General features: G+C 41.2%; 1 protein-coding gene across 3 annotated transcripts; it reads right to left on the bottom strand.

The window, feature by feature from the left end:
• Window positions 1–5,656: 5,656 nt before the first annotated feature.
• Window positions 5,657–15,864, bottom strand: LOC141939618 (C-C chemokine receptor type 2-like). 3 transcript variants are annotated; one of them, XM_074859731.1, is made up of 4 exons: window positions 14,592–14,706; window positions 10,950–11,046; window positions 9,698–9,857; window positions 5,657–9,020 (listed from the first exon to the last, which is right to left on the bottom strand). In XM_074859731.1, the coding sequence occupies exon 4, from the start codon at window positions 9,007–9,009 to the stop codon at window positions 7,939–7,941; it is 1,071 nt and encodes a 356-aa protein (XP_074715832.1). In that variant the 5' UTR covers window positions 9,010–9,020; window positions 9,698–9,857; window positions 10,950–11,046; window positions 14,592–14,706; the 3' UTR covers window positions 5,657–7,938. The 3 variants fall into 3 exon arrangements, with proteins under 3 accessions (XP_074715832.1, XP_074715823.1, XP_074715836.1); XM_074859722.1 differs by lacking the exons at window positions 10,950–11,046; window positions 14,592–14,706 and adding an exon at window positions 15,819–15,864; XM_074859735.1 differs by lacking the exons at window positions 9,698–9,857; window positions 10,950–11,046; window positions 14,592–14,706 and adding an exon at window positions 15,819–15,853.
• Window positions 15,865–21,131: the final 5,267 nt, after the last annotated feature.

Genomic DNA, 21,131 nt, shown 5'->3' with positions numbered 1-21,131 from the left:
AGAACTGTGATAGGCTGGTCTTCAGAGATAGTCCCTTGTTCCCACAGATTCATTGGCTTTATTGATCTGTTTGATCTTGTTGCTTACAGTTTTTCATTCTCATAGCTCAGCCTGATCAGCAAGCGTAGCTGGGTATTTAATTTACTGATTAGCACCGTAAGATCGCAGAGGGTGTTGCATGCCAACAGAGGGCCTCTGCCACTCATGGTTACAGCAGCTGACTAAAGGGAATGGTTTTGGTCTGCTCACCAGCTGGGTCTTACAGCTGGATGAGAGACTCCCCACACAGAGCGTGAATAGCTGTGACACTTGGCAGTCCAAATACAGGGACACACCCTGGCAGCAGGCACCTGGACTGTGGCTTTATTATCACCACCTACATTATATGTTCAGTTAGCTCTAGACCTGCTGCAGATGAGCAGAGCTGCTGGAAACTCAGATTTGATCAGGTCTTGCATGTGGCTGCAGGCGAGTCCAGGCCCCTTGTGCTGTTTGCTGGGCACTGGGTGTTGTGTTGTTTGCTGGTGGTGTGTTGTTCATCAGTGCTGTTAGGACAAGATCTTTCTTTTGTCTCCCTCTCCGCTCCCCTACTCCCCTCAGTTGCTCTCAATGGGTCCCTGCAGGACTCAACCTCCCACCCAGTCTGAAGCTCCATCACACCAGCCTGGGACTGGCTGTTTTACTGTTGTGTCACCTCCTCCTCCCTGCTGCCTTCAGATTGCCTCCATCCAGTGTGTGTGTCAACACTGAGGTATGGACAATGCAAGCAGCACATCCATTGTTACAAGTCAGATTTTTTCAGCTCTTCTCAATCTCTTGCCCAGCACTTCTTTGAAAATGTGCACTGCTGTTTCCTGTGAGTTACAGCAGATTTTGAGAATCTTTACCTACAGGTGAATCTCATATTTTTACCAAGAAATTGAAGCTATTGTTCAATAATAAAATGAATAATACAGTGGGGTTGATATAGCTTGGAATTTTACTTATTATGTTTTTACTGTCAGAGATGAGTGGGAGTTATGTTTAGTGGTGTGACACTCATTCCCTCCCTAAAGACATTCCTGGAATGGTAGTGGGTTTTGTTCCCTACCTGTGGGGCTCAAGTCAGCAAGTATGCAGCAATGTACACTGTCAAGTCAAACTGCATTCGTCAATGTCTTCTATCTAGTGACTGGTTATATGATTCATCTTCACAGTAATCAGGCCATCACACTGAAGTATCTAGTATCTAAGTGATATGGCACTCCCTCAGGGAGGTGTCATCATTTATGTGAAGTCTACACCAGTACTGAAATGTCTACCAGGACACATACCAGATGCTTACATAGCAGTGTGACATACAAATGTCATCAAGCAGAATTATTGGTACCGAAATTTGAAAACACGACTAACGATTTCCATTCGATTTGTTACAAAATTGCACCACCTGAAGAAGAAAGATTGAAATAAAAAAGGCCTTGAACAGAATGGCAGATACCTTTCTTAGAGATACACAATATGATAGTGCACAACACTCATCAAAGTCTATAACTACGGCAAAACAGATCATCCTTTTCATCTGGAGAAGAGTTCTAATGAAGGTATGTGAACAGGACTGGATGTATTTCTTTTTCCATTGGTTCCCCCAATTATATGTCATTTTGTTACTTGTTATATTCACAAAATCCATGTCCAAATCAGGTTAGTGTTAGCATATACTTTATTTCATCAGTAATAGTTAAATGTCTTTGTTTTGAAGAGGCTGAATAAAGAGATCCACCTAAAACTACTGTGTTTCTTATGTTTTTTTTTCTTACCAGCCTTTTCTTTCAGCCTCTCAAGTTCTTGTGACTAATCTTTTGCTGCCACCATACAATCACACCCAATCTTATATCTGTGAGGTATATTTTTTTGAGGAAAATGGGGGAAAAAACATTATGTACCACACCCTAAGACTTCTGTTATGGAGACTAGTAAGAAAACAAACAACAAAATATTTTACACATTTCACAGGTTCGAGGAAGCTGGGTTACAGAAAACAAGCTCTGGAAGACACAAGTATTTCTAATCCAGATTAACACTACTGCTTTACATGGTTGTTTACCGGCAGCAAAATCAAGGGCTTTTTCCCCCTGCTATTCTTCTGGTTTCTGTTTGTTTCTCTCCTGTAAATCTTGCACGTACATAATTATCCATTGCAGCACATATTAATTCCATTGTCATGGTATTATTTTTATTTTGGCTTTCCCCAAGCGGCTCTTACTGAACTAGCTGTGTTTCCTCATGCAGTAAGGAGGAAGAGAGCATTGCTTCCTTCTACAATTTTTATCCAGGCCTCTGATGTATGCTGCCCTGTTTTATATATAGGGGGTTATCTTAGTACAATAGTTTTTACTTTTGGGCCATAGCTATGCATTTCACAAATTTTCAGCTCTCAGAATCTCATTTTTACATAGGCCTTTAATTCTCACACTTTGCTGTTTTCAGGTACATTTATAGTATGTTAATTCTAGTCTAGAGGTGTTGTTTGGGACTATCTCGACTGTGAATTGGAAATACTCCTCAGTGTACATGTAAATCCTGGATCTTTGATCAGGCAGGCTGGGAAAATCACACACCAAATTTCTTTCCAGTGAAAACTAGGTCACAGAAAGGGTGGACAGAGTCTGTACAATGACAAGGTATGTGCCAGGACCCAGGAACCAGAAAGTACTTTTGGGTGCCAAAGATTAGATGTAGTTTGTAATTGTCCATACCTCATGATAGCGTCCCTGCAAGTTATGTCCAAGTGGCTCCTTCACTTCCATCCATTTTGTTTCCATTAAATTCAAAAAGCCTGGTATCAGGTTAGGTTGTGTTTTTAGTGTCGTACAGTTATCATCCTACTGGCACAACCTTGTAGACAGTTCTGCAAAGCTGATTGTCACTTGACGGTTTGTGCAGTTTTATACAATAGCCTGTGTATCTGATAATGCTGCCCTCCTCCAGTTCAGTGCTGTCACCCCACCTTCCCAGGATCAGTCATTTCAGACTTAAAACACTCAAACCGAGATTGCTCTCACTGTCACAGGAATTACAAAACTTCTTGGTAGTTATACAAACTTATACAACATTTCTTTTCCCTAGCATTCCATTTTCTGAATGAAGTACAGCTCCTAATAGGCAAGTGTTGCCAAAATATAGGTACAAAGCCTTTATCCCTTATTTCTAGACAGCATCTTTCTTTGTTTTGGCCCAATTGCTACTGATATTCTAAATGTGCCTGAATTTTCTGGTTTGGTTTTGTTTCTTCTGCTAGTTTAATTTTTTTTATTACTATACTAAGGTGTAATGCTTCTAAGGCCACAGTAACCACAGTAGCCACTAGACACCATTGGAGAAGGCCAATAGACATCAGTGGTTGAAAACAGTAGCAAAATTATGCTTCAAAATGAGTATCTGCCTGTTGTGCTGTTTAACCAGGCCAGCATCATGTCATTTGCCTGGCACTTCATTTCTTTGTCTTTTGTTAACTGGAACAAGACACCATGTAAATTTGTCCTTATGTTCTTTGTATTTATCCCTTTTGTAGTTTTCACTGGAAGGAGTGATATTTATTTTGGAGGTTCATAACTGGAAGTCTCTCTTACTTGCCTAAATATTTTAATGTGCTGCTTAAAGTATTTATCTCTGATCTTCCCATTACTCTGGCTATAACTTTATTAGCCTCTGTTAAAGCTAATAAAGTCATTCTCTCATTTTTTGCCACTACTTTTTCATCTATTCCTTTTCCTTTATACTCCATTTACCTTTATCTTACCTAAACTACGTACACATAAGGTTTCAGTTGGGTTAACAAACAAGAAGGTCTTATGACAGGAACATCCCCATGCACTGCTTACCAGAAGTTTCACTATTTCTACGTTTGTCCATTATATACTTACCACAGATGAACCAATGTCAGTGGTTATAAATCTGGTGTTGGTTCTGAGTGCTGCTCAGCACTCACCAATACCATATATGCACTTTTGCTACATTTCCTTTTGCCCCTTAGGAAGTCTGCCTGACAGTTGGCGGAGTTATCTTTTGCTGTGTGGGGAATTCCTCCCCACATGCTTCTGAACATATGGCAGTAGCATCTCCTAACAGGAAGGTCAGGCTTTGTTCTGTTCTGTGCATAAACTAAACGGTTTGATTGGTTTCGGGGCTGTGCATAGGTATTTGTCCATGGCACATGGGCCTTCTTTTCGAAAGCCCAGTCAACGCATTATCTCTTCAGAAGATCAGTGCTGAAAGTTTTGGACTTGTAACAATTTTCACTTAACTGTTTCACTGTTCAACATTTGTTGTAAAGCAATGATTTACTTGTAGTGTTCACAGAGGTCCTGTCTTGAATCTTTTTGGTATTCTGGTGCTACTTGCACACTCTCTCAAATGTTTGCTTTCGTTTCCTCAATATCTCACCAGAGCAGCTCAGATGCCTCCCAAGCACTGCAGTGGTTCTTCCTTGGGCTAGTTTCTTCTCTGCTCTAATTAGAATCCTGGTGTGCCTTGCCATTTTCTTAACATAACTAGTTCATCACACAGTTTCTATGTATCTGCCTGATTCTCTAGTTCTACATACACACTGTCTCTTCATCTCAATTCTTTTCCCTGCAAAACTTGAGTTACGGAATATTTGTCTCCGTATGTAAAATTTCCTCCCCTTCTCTGCTAAGGTGATTTGTGTTCTTTTTCATAGGGTCTGGAGATCTTGTTAAACCTTCCTCACGGTTAGCTCCACCCCACTGTGACCAGACTTCCTGAAGTCCTGCTAGCCTAATTTGGAGCTAACTGGCCTGTTGCTACACCATGCTGCAGCCATATCTGACTGATTAAAATGCAAAATCTGTCACAAAACTATCTAGAGCCTTGCTTGTCTCAGTGCAAAGCTACAGTGAAGGACCAAGGATTATCCTGCCTTGGAACATAATGTAACAGGAAGCTAATCTTGATGTTTAGTTTGCTTGTGTTCCTGCCAGCACAAAACAGAAAATGAAAATCAGAAAATAAAGGTAGTGGGTATAGAATATAGCTTATCCCATGGTGGACAGATGAAAAGAGTGTGCAGGGGAGAGGAGGAGGTGTGGATCATAGGCTGAAAAAAGGAATTGGGACAGTGTAACAGGGAGAACGGCATGGTGAAGCAGAAGCATATTTCCATATTGAACTTTGAACAACTTAAAGTTCTTTACACATAAAACTTGGGAGATCACGTGCACAACTTGGCTGGGGTCACTTTGTACAGTGCAAGGAGATCTGAAATTAGCTGCAGAAAGTCTATGGAGAATCCTATCTTCTTCCCAATATCGATAGAGTGCCATCTTTTATTGCCTTCCTTTATTCCTCCCCTTCCCCTATTTATAACATAAACAGCCCTGTTTCTCCAGATTTCACCCATCTAAAATCTGTGGCCCCAGACTTTTCCCAAAGCTATTATAACGCACTTTTCTCAAGCTTGTGGGTGGATAAAAGCGGTGCAAGCTACAGTAGCTTCTGGACTGGGCAGATAGTTCTCTGCTTGGTCGGTTTTGTTTCTTTCACTGGAGTGTGGTATCATGAGTGTTTAAGTCCATGGTTGCATCTTTTTGGCACCTTCATTCTGAGAGCAGAGCTGATGCCTTTTGCTTAAGGAGAAGAACATGGGCTACAGGGTATATATTTTTTTCAGGCACAGATTTTATTAATTTCACTTCATTAACATGAAAACAGGAAGAAATGTAATTCCATCAAGACAAGAATTTAAAATAAAACACAGCAGTAAAGATATTACAGTTACAGCAGGATTTGTATCACACTGAACTAATCTATGCTTTAATATTACAAAGGTGCTTTCACTTTAGTGCAGTAAAAATGTACAAAAGAAAGGAAAAATATTTTTTCCAAGCAAGTAGGTTTACTGTGAGGATAGTTTTTGGATTTTATTTAGTCTATCTGTGGCTATTAACCTCACATTATAATAGCTGATAAGGTAAAAGCTAACAACTAATAGAAGCAGTGCCTTGTTGTTATGAGGCTAGAGGGGGAAGAGTATTTGCACCACTCACATGAAGGCATCTGATACCTAAATTAAGAGGCTGACATTTCCACGTTCCTTCTACAGGCAGACAGGCAATCTTTCCCAGAGGCCATTTAAATCATATGTCTGCTTCTGACTCAGACACCACTTTTTCTCTACTGACCACTGGGGGACCTTGAAGAGATCTGCTGTTAATTTGGGCATCTGAATCTAATGTTAAGTATTGTGGAATCCCCTCTTGTGTCCTTCCATTGCCTGGAGGTTTGTTGAACCTGCCCCTTCAGATTTCCATGAGCAAGGCCTTACATGCATGAGCCATGCCCTTTGAAGTAAATGGGGAAAAAAGGACAGTTCATGTGCATAAGGAGTGCTCACCTGCACTTCCTTACAGTTTGAAGCAAGAAGTTCTATACTATGCCCCTCCCTCCTCTTCTTTGCTAACTTCATGTCCTAGAATACCACTGTCTTTTACAGGAAGACTCCTAATAATGACATAAATGTACGGCTATAGGATACCAGTGGACTAATGGTCTTGAGTCTTCAATTAACATACAGTTCTAATTAAGGCACCAGTTGGCTATGGGCACTTTTCTCCTGGGAAGGCAGAGCAGGTATGTCTCCTCTGCAGTTGACTGCTTTTGCAGTTCCAAGGCTACTGTCTGCCTAGAACTGCATCCCAAACATCAAACTTACTGTGTATGTGAAGACCACGCTTTTCTCATGCAGGAGCCTAGCCTGACACACTGCATCTGCCATGTAAAGTCTTCCTCTACACACATGATTTACCTGTCCAGAGCTAGGGAGGCCTCCACTCAATACTGTGCTCATGGTCTCCAAAATACTTCAGAGGGTCCTAATATTTTTTTCATATGGAATCTTGCATAGCAAATACCAAGGTAATTTTCATTCTGGCCTTGCAGATCTTTGCTGATGGGCTTTTATTGGTTAAGTTGTCTTTTTCTTGGAGGGATATTATTTGTCAGAAACAAGTTCATGTTTTTTAGGGGTGCCTTGTTGTCTAGTTGTGCAGTCAGTAGACTTGGTGTGAGCAGTTACTTGCAAAATTGCACCCACAAAAATGACAATGTTGCCAATTAAAAGCCCACTTTGGAAAATGTTAGCAATTGAATGGTTATATGGCAGGCATAAAATGAAAGAATTAAAATCAAAATACTATAACTTAGCCTATAGTGAAAAGGCTTATGTTTAAAAATGACTACACTATTAGCTAACAGATAAATCCTTGGGTTAAATGGCCCCAGTAAGATAAAGGTCAGTCAACTCTCCCATCAGAGGAGAGATATTATCTTGATATATCTCATATTCATCCTCAAATTCCTTTTTATGAAAACATCTTTTATTCATGTAGGGAAAATAAGGGGTAGGGGGGGAAACTGAAGAAAATTAAAGCCTCCCCCCCCCCATCAAATGCCTGACCATGTTGCAGAAGGAATACAGTCACTTCCAAAAGGTATTCCATTAACATTGAATAGTAAACAGGTACATCGATCCTCAAAGCTTCCTCCCAGTGTTTATCTTACAATGTTCACATAACAGTAAATGGCTCTTGTGCGATGATATATTTATTATTTCTTAGTCTCTTCAATATTGTATTCCCCCCAGGTAAATCTCACTAGCATTTGTTCATTGGATAGAATTTGGGTGAAGAAACAGAATCATACTATTCTGGGCCCCATTCAAATCTTGATGTGATCCAGCTATGGTGTTAATATTTCTTAGAAAACTCACTGATTCTCTTATTCTAAGAATGGAAAATGCTGTAACCTCAGGGAACACTTAACCACAAGAATTGAGGGTCATACAGTTTTCAGTAGTGGCTGACAAAGATCTTAAATAATGTCAGGCAGTCCTTAAGGCAAAGCAAGCGATGCAACATTTTCTAATTAATTTTTAATGTATTTTTACAGTCCAGTAGAGATGTCATGCTCTGCAGTGGATGGTGTGAATGTGGAACTAACTCTTTCTAATTTTTCACGATAAAGAGTTGGACATTTTTTGCAGAGGTGGGCTGCAACATGCTTTCGGAAAAAGCTGTGAAGATACTTCCTAAATTTTTCTCCAACAAATGCATAGACCACAGGATTGATACAACAGTGGATCATTGATATTGTTTCTGTCACTTGAATTGCTTTCTCCAGATGACCTTTGATTTCGCAATTTGGGATGAAAAGTGAAGTTTGAAATGTATACAGAAAAGAAGAAATATGGAATGGTGTCCAGAAGATGAAGTAAAAAATCATGATCACGAAAATAAGTCTGACTGCCTTCTGTTTTTTCTCATTCCTACATCTCAATAATGTTATTAGAATTTGTGAGTAACTGAAAATCATAATGAGCATTGGAACAATAAGTCCCAGAATGTTCATCTTTAAAGTATAGGAGTACTTCCATTTTATTGTGGCATCGTTTGGATAATGAGCACTGCAAGTATAACGTGAATTTTCCTTTTGAGTTTTGTGAAATACTATCCCAGGAACAGAAATCAAAATAGCAACAACCCAAGTGGCAACGCTGGCGAGGATGCCGTAGGTAACTGTCCTAGCTTTTAAAGCAAACACTGCATGCACTATGGCCAGATACCTGTCTAGGGTCAACAGGATTATGAAAAAGATGCCGCTATAGAAGCCAAGGAGGTAGACGCCTGAGAGAATTCTACACAGCGCCTCCCCAAAAATCCAGTCGTGAACAGCGTAATAAGCCCAAAAAGGGAGAGAAAATACAAACAGCAAATCAGAAATTGCCAAATTGAGCAGGTAGATGTCAGTCATACTCTTCAATCTCTTGTATTTGACCAGGATAAGGACAACAAGCATGTTGCCTGTGAGGCCAAATATCACCACCAAAGAATAAAGCGGTGGCAAAAGTTTTGCTGCAAAGTGCTTTTCCTCAGTTCCCATGCACGGTGCTGAATCACCGTAGTCAAATTCTGTTGTCAGTGGCCAGTCGTCTATGTCCGTGGTATTGTTTTCCATGGTGTCTTGGTCTGGAAAGGAAGAAAAGGATGGTAAACTAGAGGAAACCCCAGGCTTGGCAGTGAGGGGACTGAAACATACTGATGTCCTCATCTGGAACGCTTTTTGCTGTTGAGCACCTAAGCATTACTACGTCAAGGTGTGGAAGAGAATGAAATTGCAGAGCTCCCAGGAAGCCCATCTGTATACCTGTGAAGTCACATTGCTGCACGTTGGAAGCGTGCTGCGTGTCGTTTCCTACGTGTATGCTGTCTGGTGCATTTTTCCTCCTCAGCAGAGCCTGTCATCTGCCTGACCCAACCAGAAGCCAAGGAATGATGAATTACTCTGAGCAGTGGGTAGTTTGGGGCTGTTGTGCTCAGCAGTGGCTTTCCAAAGGGGTGGAGAGACCCAGCAAGGCAGCAACGGGGGGGGCACAGCGGCTGGCACGCAGAGCGTAGCCATGCCTCTCCTTGGGACCTGGCCACCTTCTCATCGTGCCAGCCTGTACTGTAGCCCTCACCCAAGGAGCACCAGGCACTGGCAAGGTGTAAACCGGTGCCTGCAAAGGTGCTGTGGCACGGATGAAACAAATTGACTGCCACTTGTTCGGGTTGTTCATGACTTCCTGGGAGCCTTAACGCCTATGGGAATCCGGCCACTGGAGGCGTAGGGATGACCTAGGCTGTGCTGTACTGAACATACCCACCTGGTGGACCTGCTGCCCTGGGTGTTGCAGAGCAGGAAATCGTCAGCGTTGGTCTGGGTCAAAATGGCAAATGCTGTGTCCTTTCCAGAGGCTGGGTCAGGCGTAGGCCAGGGAAGCGTGCTGCTTCTAGATAGCTCTGGAATGAAAACGGTGCACAATCCTGTAGAAAGAACAGATGGGCAAACACCTTGGCAAATGGCATAAAAGATGACAGTTGCTGTCAGTGTGGCCTATAGCACCTGTATCTGTTGTGGCATCCTCCTGTCAATTGAAAGACCTCCCGAGTGCTCGGGGATGAAAGAAGTTGTGATTCCTTGTTTCAGTAGCTGCTTAGCAGCCGTGATTCAGGACCTCCAAAGTCTAGACTGGCTCAGTGCCTTGGAGGGGGCACAAAGGTGAAAGGCAGATACGGCCATCGCTATGAGTGTGCACTAACAGTTCCACATGTGCAGCGGTTGTTTGACATCGTCCCTCATCCTTTTCTAGCCAGCATTTCCAGTGAGGTGACACAGTAATTGAGGAAGCGCAAGAGTTGCCAAAACTCCAGTTTTGGTCTGGGAACTGTCGGAGGGAGTGGGCTTCCCTTGCAAGAAGGTAAGAAGGTGTCACAGCCTGGGAGGTAAGTGTGCAGCAGAGCTGTGAAAGCCCTCAGGCAAGGGATTTCTCTATAGTGGGAGCAGGTAAAGGCTTGTGACTTTGCTATCAGCCCTTCCTGTCACCCAACCCTTCCCTGTTCCCCAGTCCCAGGTAGGACTGCGAGCCAGATGCAGAAGTGAAGCTTTGTGTAATCTGGTCTCTGAAAAGTTGAGGAGAACTGTCTTCTCACAGACCCCCGGAGAGAATGGAAGTATTCCTTCGTGTCCTGTGTGAAGCCAGGAAAAGGCTTTTGTGAAGACAGGTGTCAGGGGGACCAAATATGCTTCCTGGTCACTTAGTGGGGAAGTGAAATCAATGTGTTTGGTAGCCACTCAAATAGAGCTCTTTGGTGCCTGGTGAAAGGGCTGCTCTTCCTTCCTGTGTCAGCAGGACTGCTTTTATCAGGCATTTCATGGCAGATTGGTGGCTGTTCATAGCAGGTTGATGGTTTTCAAATCTGCATTTCCCTGGCAATTTAACGCCTGTTCTCTTGACAGAGGCCACAGACTGCTCCCGACACAGGAGGCTTCAGGTAGTGCATCTGCCCCAACTTGTGCTGTGATCCCTGACCGCTCATGTAGTGCAGGTCCTGCGTACAGCCCCACCATGCACTTACTTTCTTCAATGGCGAGGTCTACCCTGTGTGATTGCAGGCGTCTTTTGCAGAGATCACATTCTCAAAACCACCACTTCATTCTCTCTGCACTTGAGTTCTGCTGAGATGTAACTGAAGAAATTCAGCCCGTGGCTGGAGTGACACAGGGGCAGGCCCCCAGTCTGCTTTTCATTGAAACTCAATTTAATTACATGGTGGGCCATTCAGAGCTGTAGTGTGTGAAATTTCTAAAGTGTCTTAAGCTTGTGTCAATTTACTCAGCTGTTTGAGAATCATTTAGGATCCGGAAGACCTAGTTTTAATCTGGATCTTTATCTCAGTGAATATATATATAATGTAAATAATCTTCTTGAACAAATTTTATGTGTTAAAAATTTTTCTCCGTGTGTATATGCACAAGTATGCATACATATATGTACACACATATATATACATTCATATACATGTAGAATCGTAGAATTTTAGAAGCATAGAATCATTTAGGTTGGAAAAGACCCTTAAGGTCATCGAGTCCAGCTGTAATCCTGACACTACCACATCCACCACTAAACCATGTCCCTAAGCACCATGTCTACACATCTTTTAAATATCTGAGGGATGGTGACTCAACCACTTCCTTGGGCAGCCTGTTCCAGTGCTTGATAACCCCTTCCATGAAGAAATTTTTCCTAACATCCAATGTAAACCTCCCTTTGGACCACTTAGCTTTGTTGAATCTTTGTATTTGTATACCAATAAATTAATATTTTCTTTTAATCTAGTTTGGAACTTATTTTGAGATTTTTAAAAAAAACAGAAAGTAATTGTGGGTGTAAGAGAACTAAAGGTAACTGATTCCCTACAAATTTTTCTCCTTTGCTGCCCAAGCCTTGTCTCCTGTGATGGATTGACTCTAGCTGACATCTAAGCCCCATCTAGTCACTCATTCACTGCCCCCACAGCAACATGGGGGAGAGAATCAGAAGGGCAAAAGCAAGAAAACTTGTGAGTTGAAATAAAGACAGTTGAACAAGTGAAGAAAATAGAAAAAAACACAGGAGAGGATAAAAGGACAAATGCTTGCCATCTCCCACCAAACAGACAGATGGCAAGCCAGTCTCTGAGCAATGCCTAGTTTGGAAAATCTCTCTCCCCCCTGTTTTATTGCTGAACATGATGCTATATGTCACAGGATATCCTATTGGGCAGTTTGGGTCACCTGTCCCAGCTGTGGTCACAAATCTCAAAGACAGCACCATAAAAGCTGCTGTGAAAAAAATTAAGTCCCTCCCAGATGGACCCAGTACATCTTCCCACTATCAAAACTGAGCTCCTGCCCTGTACAATTCACACTGATGCTGCCTAGAAAGTCAGCATGGTTATTCTCTTTATTGTCTATGACCTGATGGGAAATCTTTGAGCATTTACATGGGATAGAAGTCAGATCCTCCTCTTCACAACAAGTACGCAATATTAAAAATATTTTCTGAAAAGCTTTCTAAAGAATTCATTATCCTTTCACACAAACAATGTTAATCACGAAGTGCTCTGGAAAACTGATCTGGCTAACAAATTCTACTGTTTGCATTTGATTTTTTTTTTTTTATTTATTTATCTTTAACCATTTTTCTAATTTGCCTTTTTCATGCAGAAAGGAACATATTCTGCAGAAGCCTTAGCCCTTGACAAGAAGTCTGGTTTTGGCTCTAAAATTATCTAGGTATGAACCTTCAGAAATGGGTGTGTTAACAAAGAGATCTCCAGGTTTATCTCTGCTCTTGTGCTGTAAGTATTAACAGGATCTTCTGTGAGATTCTGGTTTGGGAACCTGTGATTATTTGGCTTATTTCCCTCTTATTTTCCTTCCAAAATTACAAATGAATATTCAGGAAGTCTTAATACGTCACACATTTTCATTTACTGGACTTTCTTGTTTACTTTACGGACTGCAATGCAGCCATGAGTGCCCACTCTCCTGCCCACACACCCACAGTTTCTGCTTGCACAGGGTAGTTTTGGTTGCTAACAGAAATTCTGGGCAATTTCTGCAAAAGCAGTCAACCTAAGGTAGAAATATAAGAGAGGAACTTTCTATTTGGTGACTCCTTCCCTTCTATTTTATCCTGTGTGCTTATCATCTAAAGGCATCTAAATATATGGGCAGTCCAATAAAAGGCTACTCTCATTTCCCCTCAGAGGACTGGTTATGTTTTGAGTCTCAAGAAGCTGGGTACAGTGAAGTATGACCAAGCCCTGGGCCAAATACCTGCACCCAGGAAAGAGTTCTTGCCGAGAAAATGGGGTTACATCTTGGATGGGAGAAAATTTTATTTTCTTAATAATTGTAATGTTGTGAGCCTAAATGTAATTTCATTTCTTTACGTTTTTACAAAGATGCACTCGTGGAAACATCAGAGATTCTTGTAGTGAGGTTGTAGCTCTGATGCACATCTTTCAAGATTTCTGTATTTCGGCAGCTTTGAGAGAAGCCTTGCTAGCTCTCGACTATTGGATATTATCTATAGTGCATCACCTTTAGCTACAGAAGTGTCTAGGTGGTGCTATGACTATCAGACATTTCCATGTTAGAGTAATTCAAGCAAAGAGGCTCCTGAGTTGCTACACTGACTTATTCAGCCATGACAGTTGTCACAGCTCAATGAGTCTGCTGTGCCCTGAAGGGGATTTGGACAAAGTTTTCTCACGGAAATCAGAATATTTGAGAACTACAAGTTAGAAGAGCATCTGAGCATTAATGGAGCCACTTACCTCAAAACTGAATAACCCCCAAAGTTCCCTTTCCCTTTTTATGGTGTAAGACAAGGTTTCTCTTTTGAAATGTATGAACGGGTAACACAGTGCTACTCACTCTGCCCTCACTCTCCTCCTTTTCACAAATGGCAGTGTTTATCATACAGAAAAAGCAATTGCTTAAGGAGTAGTAGTCATCTTAGAAGTATGTGTCAGCAGCATCTAGGGCACTTTATAAAGTGAAGTACAATGTAGCACAGAGTAAAACTGAAACTTAAATGAAGAATAATACCGCCTATCCTGATAGCAGGTGTTGCAAGAGAGGTGCCCAAAGTTTCCTGCTAACAGCTCTATCTCTTTAACTTTGCCTTGACTTTCCAGGAGTCTGTGGACAGGCAAAACTACAGAGAAGACTGTGCACAGACATGAAAGACATATTGAGGAGCAAGCATAAGAGCACATACTTTTCTTGAGTTACCAAGAAAGCTGAAGGAAAAGATGGAAGTGTAAACTAAATGCTGTATGTAAGACTCTGAGCTGATAGTTTCCCTCAACCATATCTTTTCATGTGGTAGTGACCACAGGATTTCTTTCCAGGATGTGACTGGGGAAAGACAGTCCCTTCCAAAACTAAACCTCACTTCGGAAACCTCTTCCTCTTTTATAACACCTGAACTTCAGAATTGCTTGCCTCCTAACTGATGAGTTTTTTCATCCCTGCAGAACTTTCAAGGAAAGATATATTCTGGGCCAGAAAAAAAGTCTTAATTCTCTGTGTACCCTCAGTATCCAATTGTTTCCATTCCCCACCAAACCTAGAAAGACAGTCTTGCAAAAATTCTGAGCTATTCTGCAGTTAAATAGAGTCAGTCTATGTGGTCACAATACAAAAGAATTAGGAGGTGTTCTTACCTAAAAATAAGCACTTCTGAGAAAGAGAAAATTGAGACAGCTCTTAAATGTCTTCTTCCAAATCATGACTATATGTATAAGAGGGCTCTTCTCTTGTGTAGGCTAAGTTCTGTGCTAGTATCTCCGTTCAGTTTTCAGTGTCTCTGCTTAAAATGCTTCAGATAAAACTTTGAATTCAGAGTCATTCTAACAACAATTGTAGTCACAACCATTCTGGGAATAAACTTGAGCATAAAAAAAAAGGATAATAGTCGGGTGTGGAGATTGCCAATATATGTCATAGGATCATGCCCCTGTCATGTTATTGCTATAAGGGTCTCCACACAGAGAAGTTCAAGGTCACTGCTCTGACACTGACACTGTCAACTGTTCCTGGCAAATGACAGTGCAATTCTATCATGAAAGCAAATGTTGCTATAGCTACATATTTGATATATTACAAAAAAAAGAAAGAAAGAAAGAAAATTCTTAGGCTATTGTAGCTTTTTTGCTAATACCCAAGTGGCAAGTCTCATTTATCCAAGCAGAGAAGCTCACCTCTCCTTGTGTTTGGGAATAGTACAATTCCAGTGTAGTACTGATGAATTTTATTCATGTAAAACCTCATTAACAAAAATTGCAAGCCAGGTCATGACTGGCCAAAAATTGATATCTCTAGTTGAGATATGGAGTACAGGCTTTCTAATGTTGTGCCTCAGAGACATCCCATTAAAATAGGAACCAATTCCAAAGAACATATCCTTTCATAACATGATAATGAAACACCTTTAACAGATTAAATGCTTGAATAATACAAAGAAACCATGTGATAGAATAGTGATGAAGAACATCTGCTATTTGCATCTGATAGAGCAAGATGTGGCTTAGATTTGAAGAGATTAGATTAAGTGTGAACGATTTCATGCCTGATCAGTTTATATCCTTAGCAGAATACATTTTCAACATACTGACCTCCTGGAACAGCTTCGAAACCAAGACCCAGTAAGCTTCTAGTACAAAAAAGATTATAATTTTCTACACCATTTTTCCAGTTCAATTCTCTCACATTTAGCCTTATCCTGAGTTGTGAGCTAATTACAAGACCTGACTGTTCTTAAATATAGTGTCTTTGTTCGAATGGTAGCTCTACTGCCACTGTCATTAGGCAAATATACTTCCCCATTGAGTTAATCTCTCTCTATATATGTACATTTACATGTAAAAAAAGGGAAAAAATTAGCTACTCACTGATTTATCAAGCTTGATTTGTCTGACCGTGTCTTGTTCTTCTTTGTGAACAAACTAATATTTAAACCCTATATCTGAAAATAGGAAACAGGACTTCCTGTGTGATCTATTGCAAAACATTATTACAAGAATCAAGGGTATGGTTCTTCTTTTCTGAAAACACTGTTTCCAGGCGGAGTTCAGAACTGAAGGATGAAGACTGTCTGGACATCTTCTTGTTCTGCTCCAGCTGGAACTGGAGCAGTCAGTATCTGAACTACTGCATCTCTACAGGGTTAAGACTGGGTGGTTAAATTCAATAAAATCCTGTTGTCAGGACAGTAAAGATTTCTATCTGCTCTAGACTCTTCTGCAGCTCAACAGAAACTGGTGTGAAATATGTGGCATACAGAATGTGTGCTTTTAAAATTAAATTCAGGTGTCCAAAATGACTGTTGAAACAACCCCACCAAGGTATTCTTCATGCTCATTATCACTGACTGACTTCTACATAATTTCTACATGTTTCTCCCTTTCATCATTGCTAGTGAAAAAGAACCTGTAAACAAAAGTAGGATATGTTTATACTATGCAAAGCAGTGTCATGTCAGACAGCATCACACTTGCCATAGGTAAGCATGGTGAAGAGACACAAGTCAAGGTCCAGAGGTTTCAGAGCTAATTAGGTCAGGCAGGGCACTGTGCTGGTAGAGCTACCTTCCTTCCAGTTACATGACCAGCTCATGCAGTCTACACCACACTGCACTCTGTGGTGTAGACTGCATGACTGTGTGGTGTAGACGCCCTCCGTGAACATCTACTGTAATTTTTGCAAAGCCATTTGTAATGATCTTAAACTTCTACAAGGTTGTTGTATGAAGCAGGATGGAACCTGCAGCTCATTCCCTTTTTGGTGTGGTGACATTGCAGGATGGAAAGCAATAGAAAGAAAGAGATTAAAATAACAGAAAGTGGTAAATATATTTTTCCTTCAAAGGCAGGAAATATAATTGAGTGTACAGGCTGATGTCATGAATTTATTTTTTTAAAACATTCACTACACCAATGCCATTGGCACTGCAGCTGCCACAGGCTCCAGCTGTTTGAGTGATAATTGATGCCTATGTAAGTGATCATTATAAGCCAGGACTGTTGAATAATATGGCCACTTATCTGCTCCCTGAGGAGTATTTTTACAATTTTATAGCAAGGCTACATTTTTCACATTTGCAATTTTTGGCAGCAGCTGTTGACCATTTTCTCTAAGACTGCTGGGTGGTTTCCTGCAGCATTCCTGAAAAGCTGTAAGACTGGTTTGTGCTACAAGATAGCTGGATTTTGGCATTTCCTAGAAACTCTATGTGGAGTTTCAATAAAACCAGTGATACATAACCTGACCACATGTGTTCCAGAGAGTATAAAAGAGACTCACAGAGCTGTTTCAGAAGGAGCGCCTAAGCAAGGCTTTAGGAAGAGGGGTCTCTGTGATGGTTGAAAGAACATATTTCCTGTTGATCTGGAAGGGGCTGTGTAGATTTTGCTGTAAAGATAGACTGTAAACCACTGTAAACCACTGTAAACCACTGAAAACCTTCAAGCCCAAGCAGAAAGGGCCTTCCCTACAGGGAGACAGTGGTAACAGGGAGACACAACCCACATTTTCTTTCTATACCATCTCCCTCTGAGTTGCTGTTTGAATTTGAAAAGTTATGGTTTTTACCACTCAGAACATCTCTTCCTACTTGATGTACAGGCTGCTAGTTCAGGAGTTTTGTTTAATCTTCTGTGAATTACTGTGCCTGGTAGAGAAATTCTTGGCTTGCAGGATCAAAAAATATGCCTAAGACACTTGGTTTTTGCTGCCCCATGAAAAAGAGGGGCTGTTGCCTGGGGAAGGTGTTTGTCTCAGCTCTCGAGAGTGGGACTCCTTTGGAGTCCATTGCCCAGGAGCTACAGGTGGGTGTAATTGCCTAGTGGTACCAGAAGTAATCCTTGTCCTCTTTTCTCCCTGTTTTATGACTCTGGGGCTTCCTTATGCCTTTTTCAGGGACCTTCAGGGACTGGAGTCACCAAGCTCCTTCTTTTTGCTTGCTCTATCAGTTTGCCCAAGCAAAAAGCAATTACAGCTGAAACTAGTAGAGCGAACCTGTAAGCGATGACAAAAGTTTTTGAAACTTAGCAAATGCAGTACTTTGGAACTGAATCCCTTGCAAGCAGGAGAGGAAAAAGACCCAGTTGTATGGCAAGCAGCCTATGCAGATGGTACTTTCTAAACAAATGTAGGAGAAAAAAATGGATACAAACCTGCAAGCATGCATATATTATTAGAACTGCTAAAATTTGAAGTCTCTCAGGAATGGATAAATTCTTGTTTTCATTTTCTCTCTTACACAGACCAGTCCTAGGAAAGACCACAGAAGAAGTCATCCTTGGAAGTTCTACATGCCAGTTTCATAATCTGTAAGGTAAGCAGCAGTCTTGAGTTTGGTGTAATGGGTTTGATGGATCCTTGTGATGAGGAACGAGTTACTCATGACTTACGACTCACTTCTACTTTGAGAAAGAAAGCACAGTTTTCCACACGTTGTTTTGAAAGAGTTTTAATTCTTTGTGTCTCCAGTCTGAGTTCTTAGAATGAAGGCAAGTGGACAGTGTTTTCGGGCTGCCTGAGCTCCATTTTCTCTGACCTTTGAAAATCAGGGGCGGTTTCTTTCTGAAATGGTAAAATAACAACAACAACAACAACAACAACAACGACGTATCATATACAATTATATAATATATAATATACAATATAATTGTAGCTAAATTACTATTATATTATAGAGGATAGGGCCTGTTAGAAAGGACAGAGCCATCTGAAAATCCCTTTTTCAGGGGAAAGGAGTGAAGTGTTCATCAGTCTAGAAAGCATGGCCTGTGAGAAATGATTGAGAAAGGACTAGATGATCTCTGGAGAGCTCTCTCAAACTTACTTTCTCTGATTTTACTCTTAGCATCTTTCCTGTAAGGGTTTAGTGAGCTTTATAAACATTAACTAATCCAAAGAACTCCCTAGCAGATGGAAGCAGAGGAAGCACTGGGAGAAAAGCCTTCCAAAGTCAGAGACATTGCCAGGTGAAGATTGCTTGTCTGATGAATTTGGAGAGCTGCTTAGGTTCTCCATCTATAAAATTAGAAAGAAGAAAGGAGTACATAAACTTCACCATGCTCATCAACTGAAATTCTATAAACAGGGAAGTACCGCTTGGTTGTACCAAAAATAAGAATCAAAAAAGAACGAAAAGTTTCTGCAACATAGCTGTCTTACTTCAGCTGGGGCTTTCTATAAGCTGTCACAATACTACCACTGACAGAATTGAAGCAAGGGAACCAAACCACTATGTGCTTCTATTACTCCATCAACTGCTGAATGGAAGAGAGAACTAGCTTTTTCTGACAATAATACTGTTGCCTTAAATTTAGAATATTATCTGGATACTGAAGTCAAGATGTGGGGATACACTCAGGGCACTGACATAATTTTCCTAATTTCTTGAAGAAGTCTCTTTTTCCTGTGGAGGGAAAGGGAGAGCTGGAGACTGTTCACTGTTAGCAAAAATATTGGTAAAATTACCAAGCAGATCACCTAAATAGAAATGACTGGGCCTCAGCTGTATGCCACTAACACCATAGCAAAGATTAAGCGATGGCCTTGCAGTTTATCTCATATTCTAGGCCTCCCATGTGGAAGGAGAAATGCTGACTTCAGTCCCTGCGTCAAAGCACGTTTAAGAATTTCAGGCAAAGCAGGACAGCATGAGGGAAGGCACGTACTGATGCCTACTGATGGAGTTGCTTTCCCATTTCTCTGGTGTGATTCAGCCTGCCTTTTTATGGTGAAATTGGGTGAAATTGGATGAAGTAGATGTTTTGTGTGGAAAAGGAGTTCAATAAACGTATTACTGAGCCCTCTGCAGCAGACTCCTCTTGAGTGTCCTCATCCACAGTAGCCCTCAGCAGACATTTTGCTGACTGTCCTCAAGCTTACAGGGACGGGCATGTGGCAACTTAGGTTGAGCACAAGGAGGAGCCTACAGGAGGACTTTGTAAGGTCTGTTAGTAAGTAATTCATTCCAAACTCCTTCCAACTGAATGTTCTAGGCTGTAGGAATTGTGTCTCCCACCCTTAGCTGGTAGTTGGCTAGCTAGTCTAAGGGCTCCCTCTATAGTCAAAGGATAGAGTATTTGCAGAGGGTAACTGCCTCTGTCTTAAGGTACTCCACTTTAGCTAGAATGAATTACCATATGCAGGGGGCTCTCTTTAGTGATAGAAAGAGCCTAGTCAACGAGTTCAGACTAGACAGCTAACCTGTACACTGATAAAACTGAGTTATAGCCCAATCAAATGTTTTAGATTACCTGAATGAAATCTTTGGGGCTTTTAGTGACAAGAAACCATTCTTTATTTTGGAAAAAGATCAAGCCAAATATTTTCAATTTGCTGTTCTTTGGGGTTGAGGTGTTTTTTTAGCAGGTAAACCTGATAATGCTGTCTACATCCTTTGCTGAAGAGGAATAGACCTGTGCTGTAGATCTAAAGACTAGTCCTGCAGATGACCCACCCAGAACCAGTAACAGATTTATTGGGGCACTATGAAGACTGTACCCTGCTCATGCCCATGAAAACTGTATGTGCTCCTCATCATGTCACAAAGGTAAGGCTACAAAGGCTGTCCTCCTCTTCCTCTATGTTCTCATAACCATGCAGATGTTCTAAAGGGACACTCTGTTTCAGAAGCTGTAGGAAGATACATAAAAGCAAAACACAGTTTCTACTGATGGCATATGAAAGTTGCATCATCAGCTGCTCAGGTGTCATAATACTTCCTCACAGCTTTGGGGCATTTCACAGAGCCTTACAGAAGTAAGACTTGACAACTGAGATGTAAGTAACTGGGAGTTCAACATATTCTTAAGATATTCTGAGTTGCTCACAGGGAGAACTATACAAGGAAATATCAATGTAATCTGCCCTTCACGTTAACCTCTTGAGTACGCACATCATGATGCTTCGTTCAGTTTGCAGGAGCCATCCTCCCAGCTGAGGGACTGGTTATTTGGGGTTCTTTTTATTGCACTTCACTAGTGTGCAGGACCAGGCCCTATATAATGTACATTACCCAGAGCCTTCTTGGGCTGCAGAAGTTTGCTTTTCCCTCATGATCAAGTCTCTAGTTCAGTTAGAGTAATATTGGAGTGCTTCACAGATATTACAGTATTTGTCTTCTTACCACATTTATGAGATGAATCAATACAATTACCTTCATTTTTCAATGAGGAAGCGCCAAGGTT

Source organism: Strix uralensis, chromosome 1 (genome assembly GCF_047716275.1).
Source record: "Strix uralensis isolate ZFMK-TIS-50842 chromosome 1, bStrUra1, whole genome shotgun sequence".
In the NCBI taxonomy this organism is placed as follows: Eukaryota; Metazoa; Chordata; class Aves; order Strigiformes; family Strigidae; genus Strix; species Strix uralensis.
Note: the sequence above shows the minus strand (reverse complement) of the source record. Positions and strands in the feature narration are given on the sequence as shown.

Coding starts and splice junctions, on each gene's coding strand:
- LOC141939618 (XM_074859722.1), bottom strand. CDS start 9,009: ATGGAAAACAATACCACGGACATAGACGACTGGCCACTGACAACAGAA.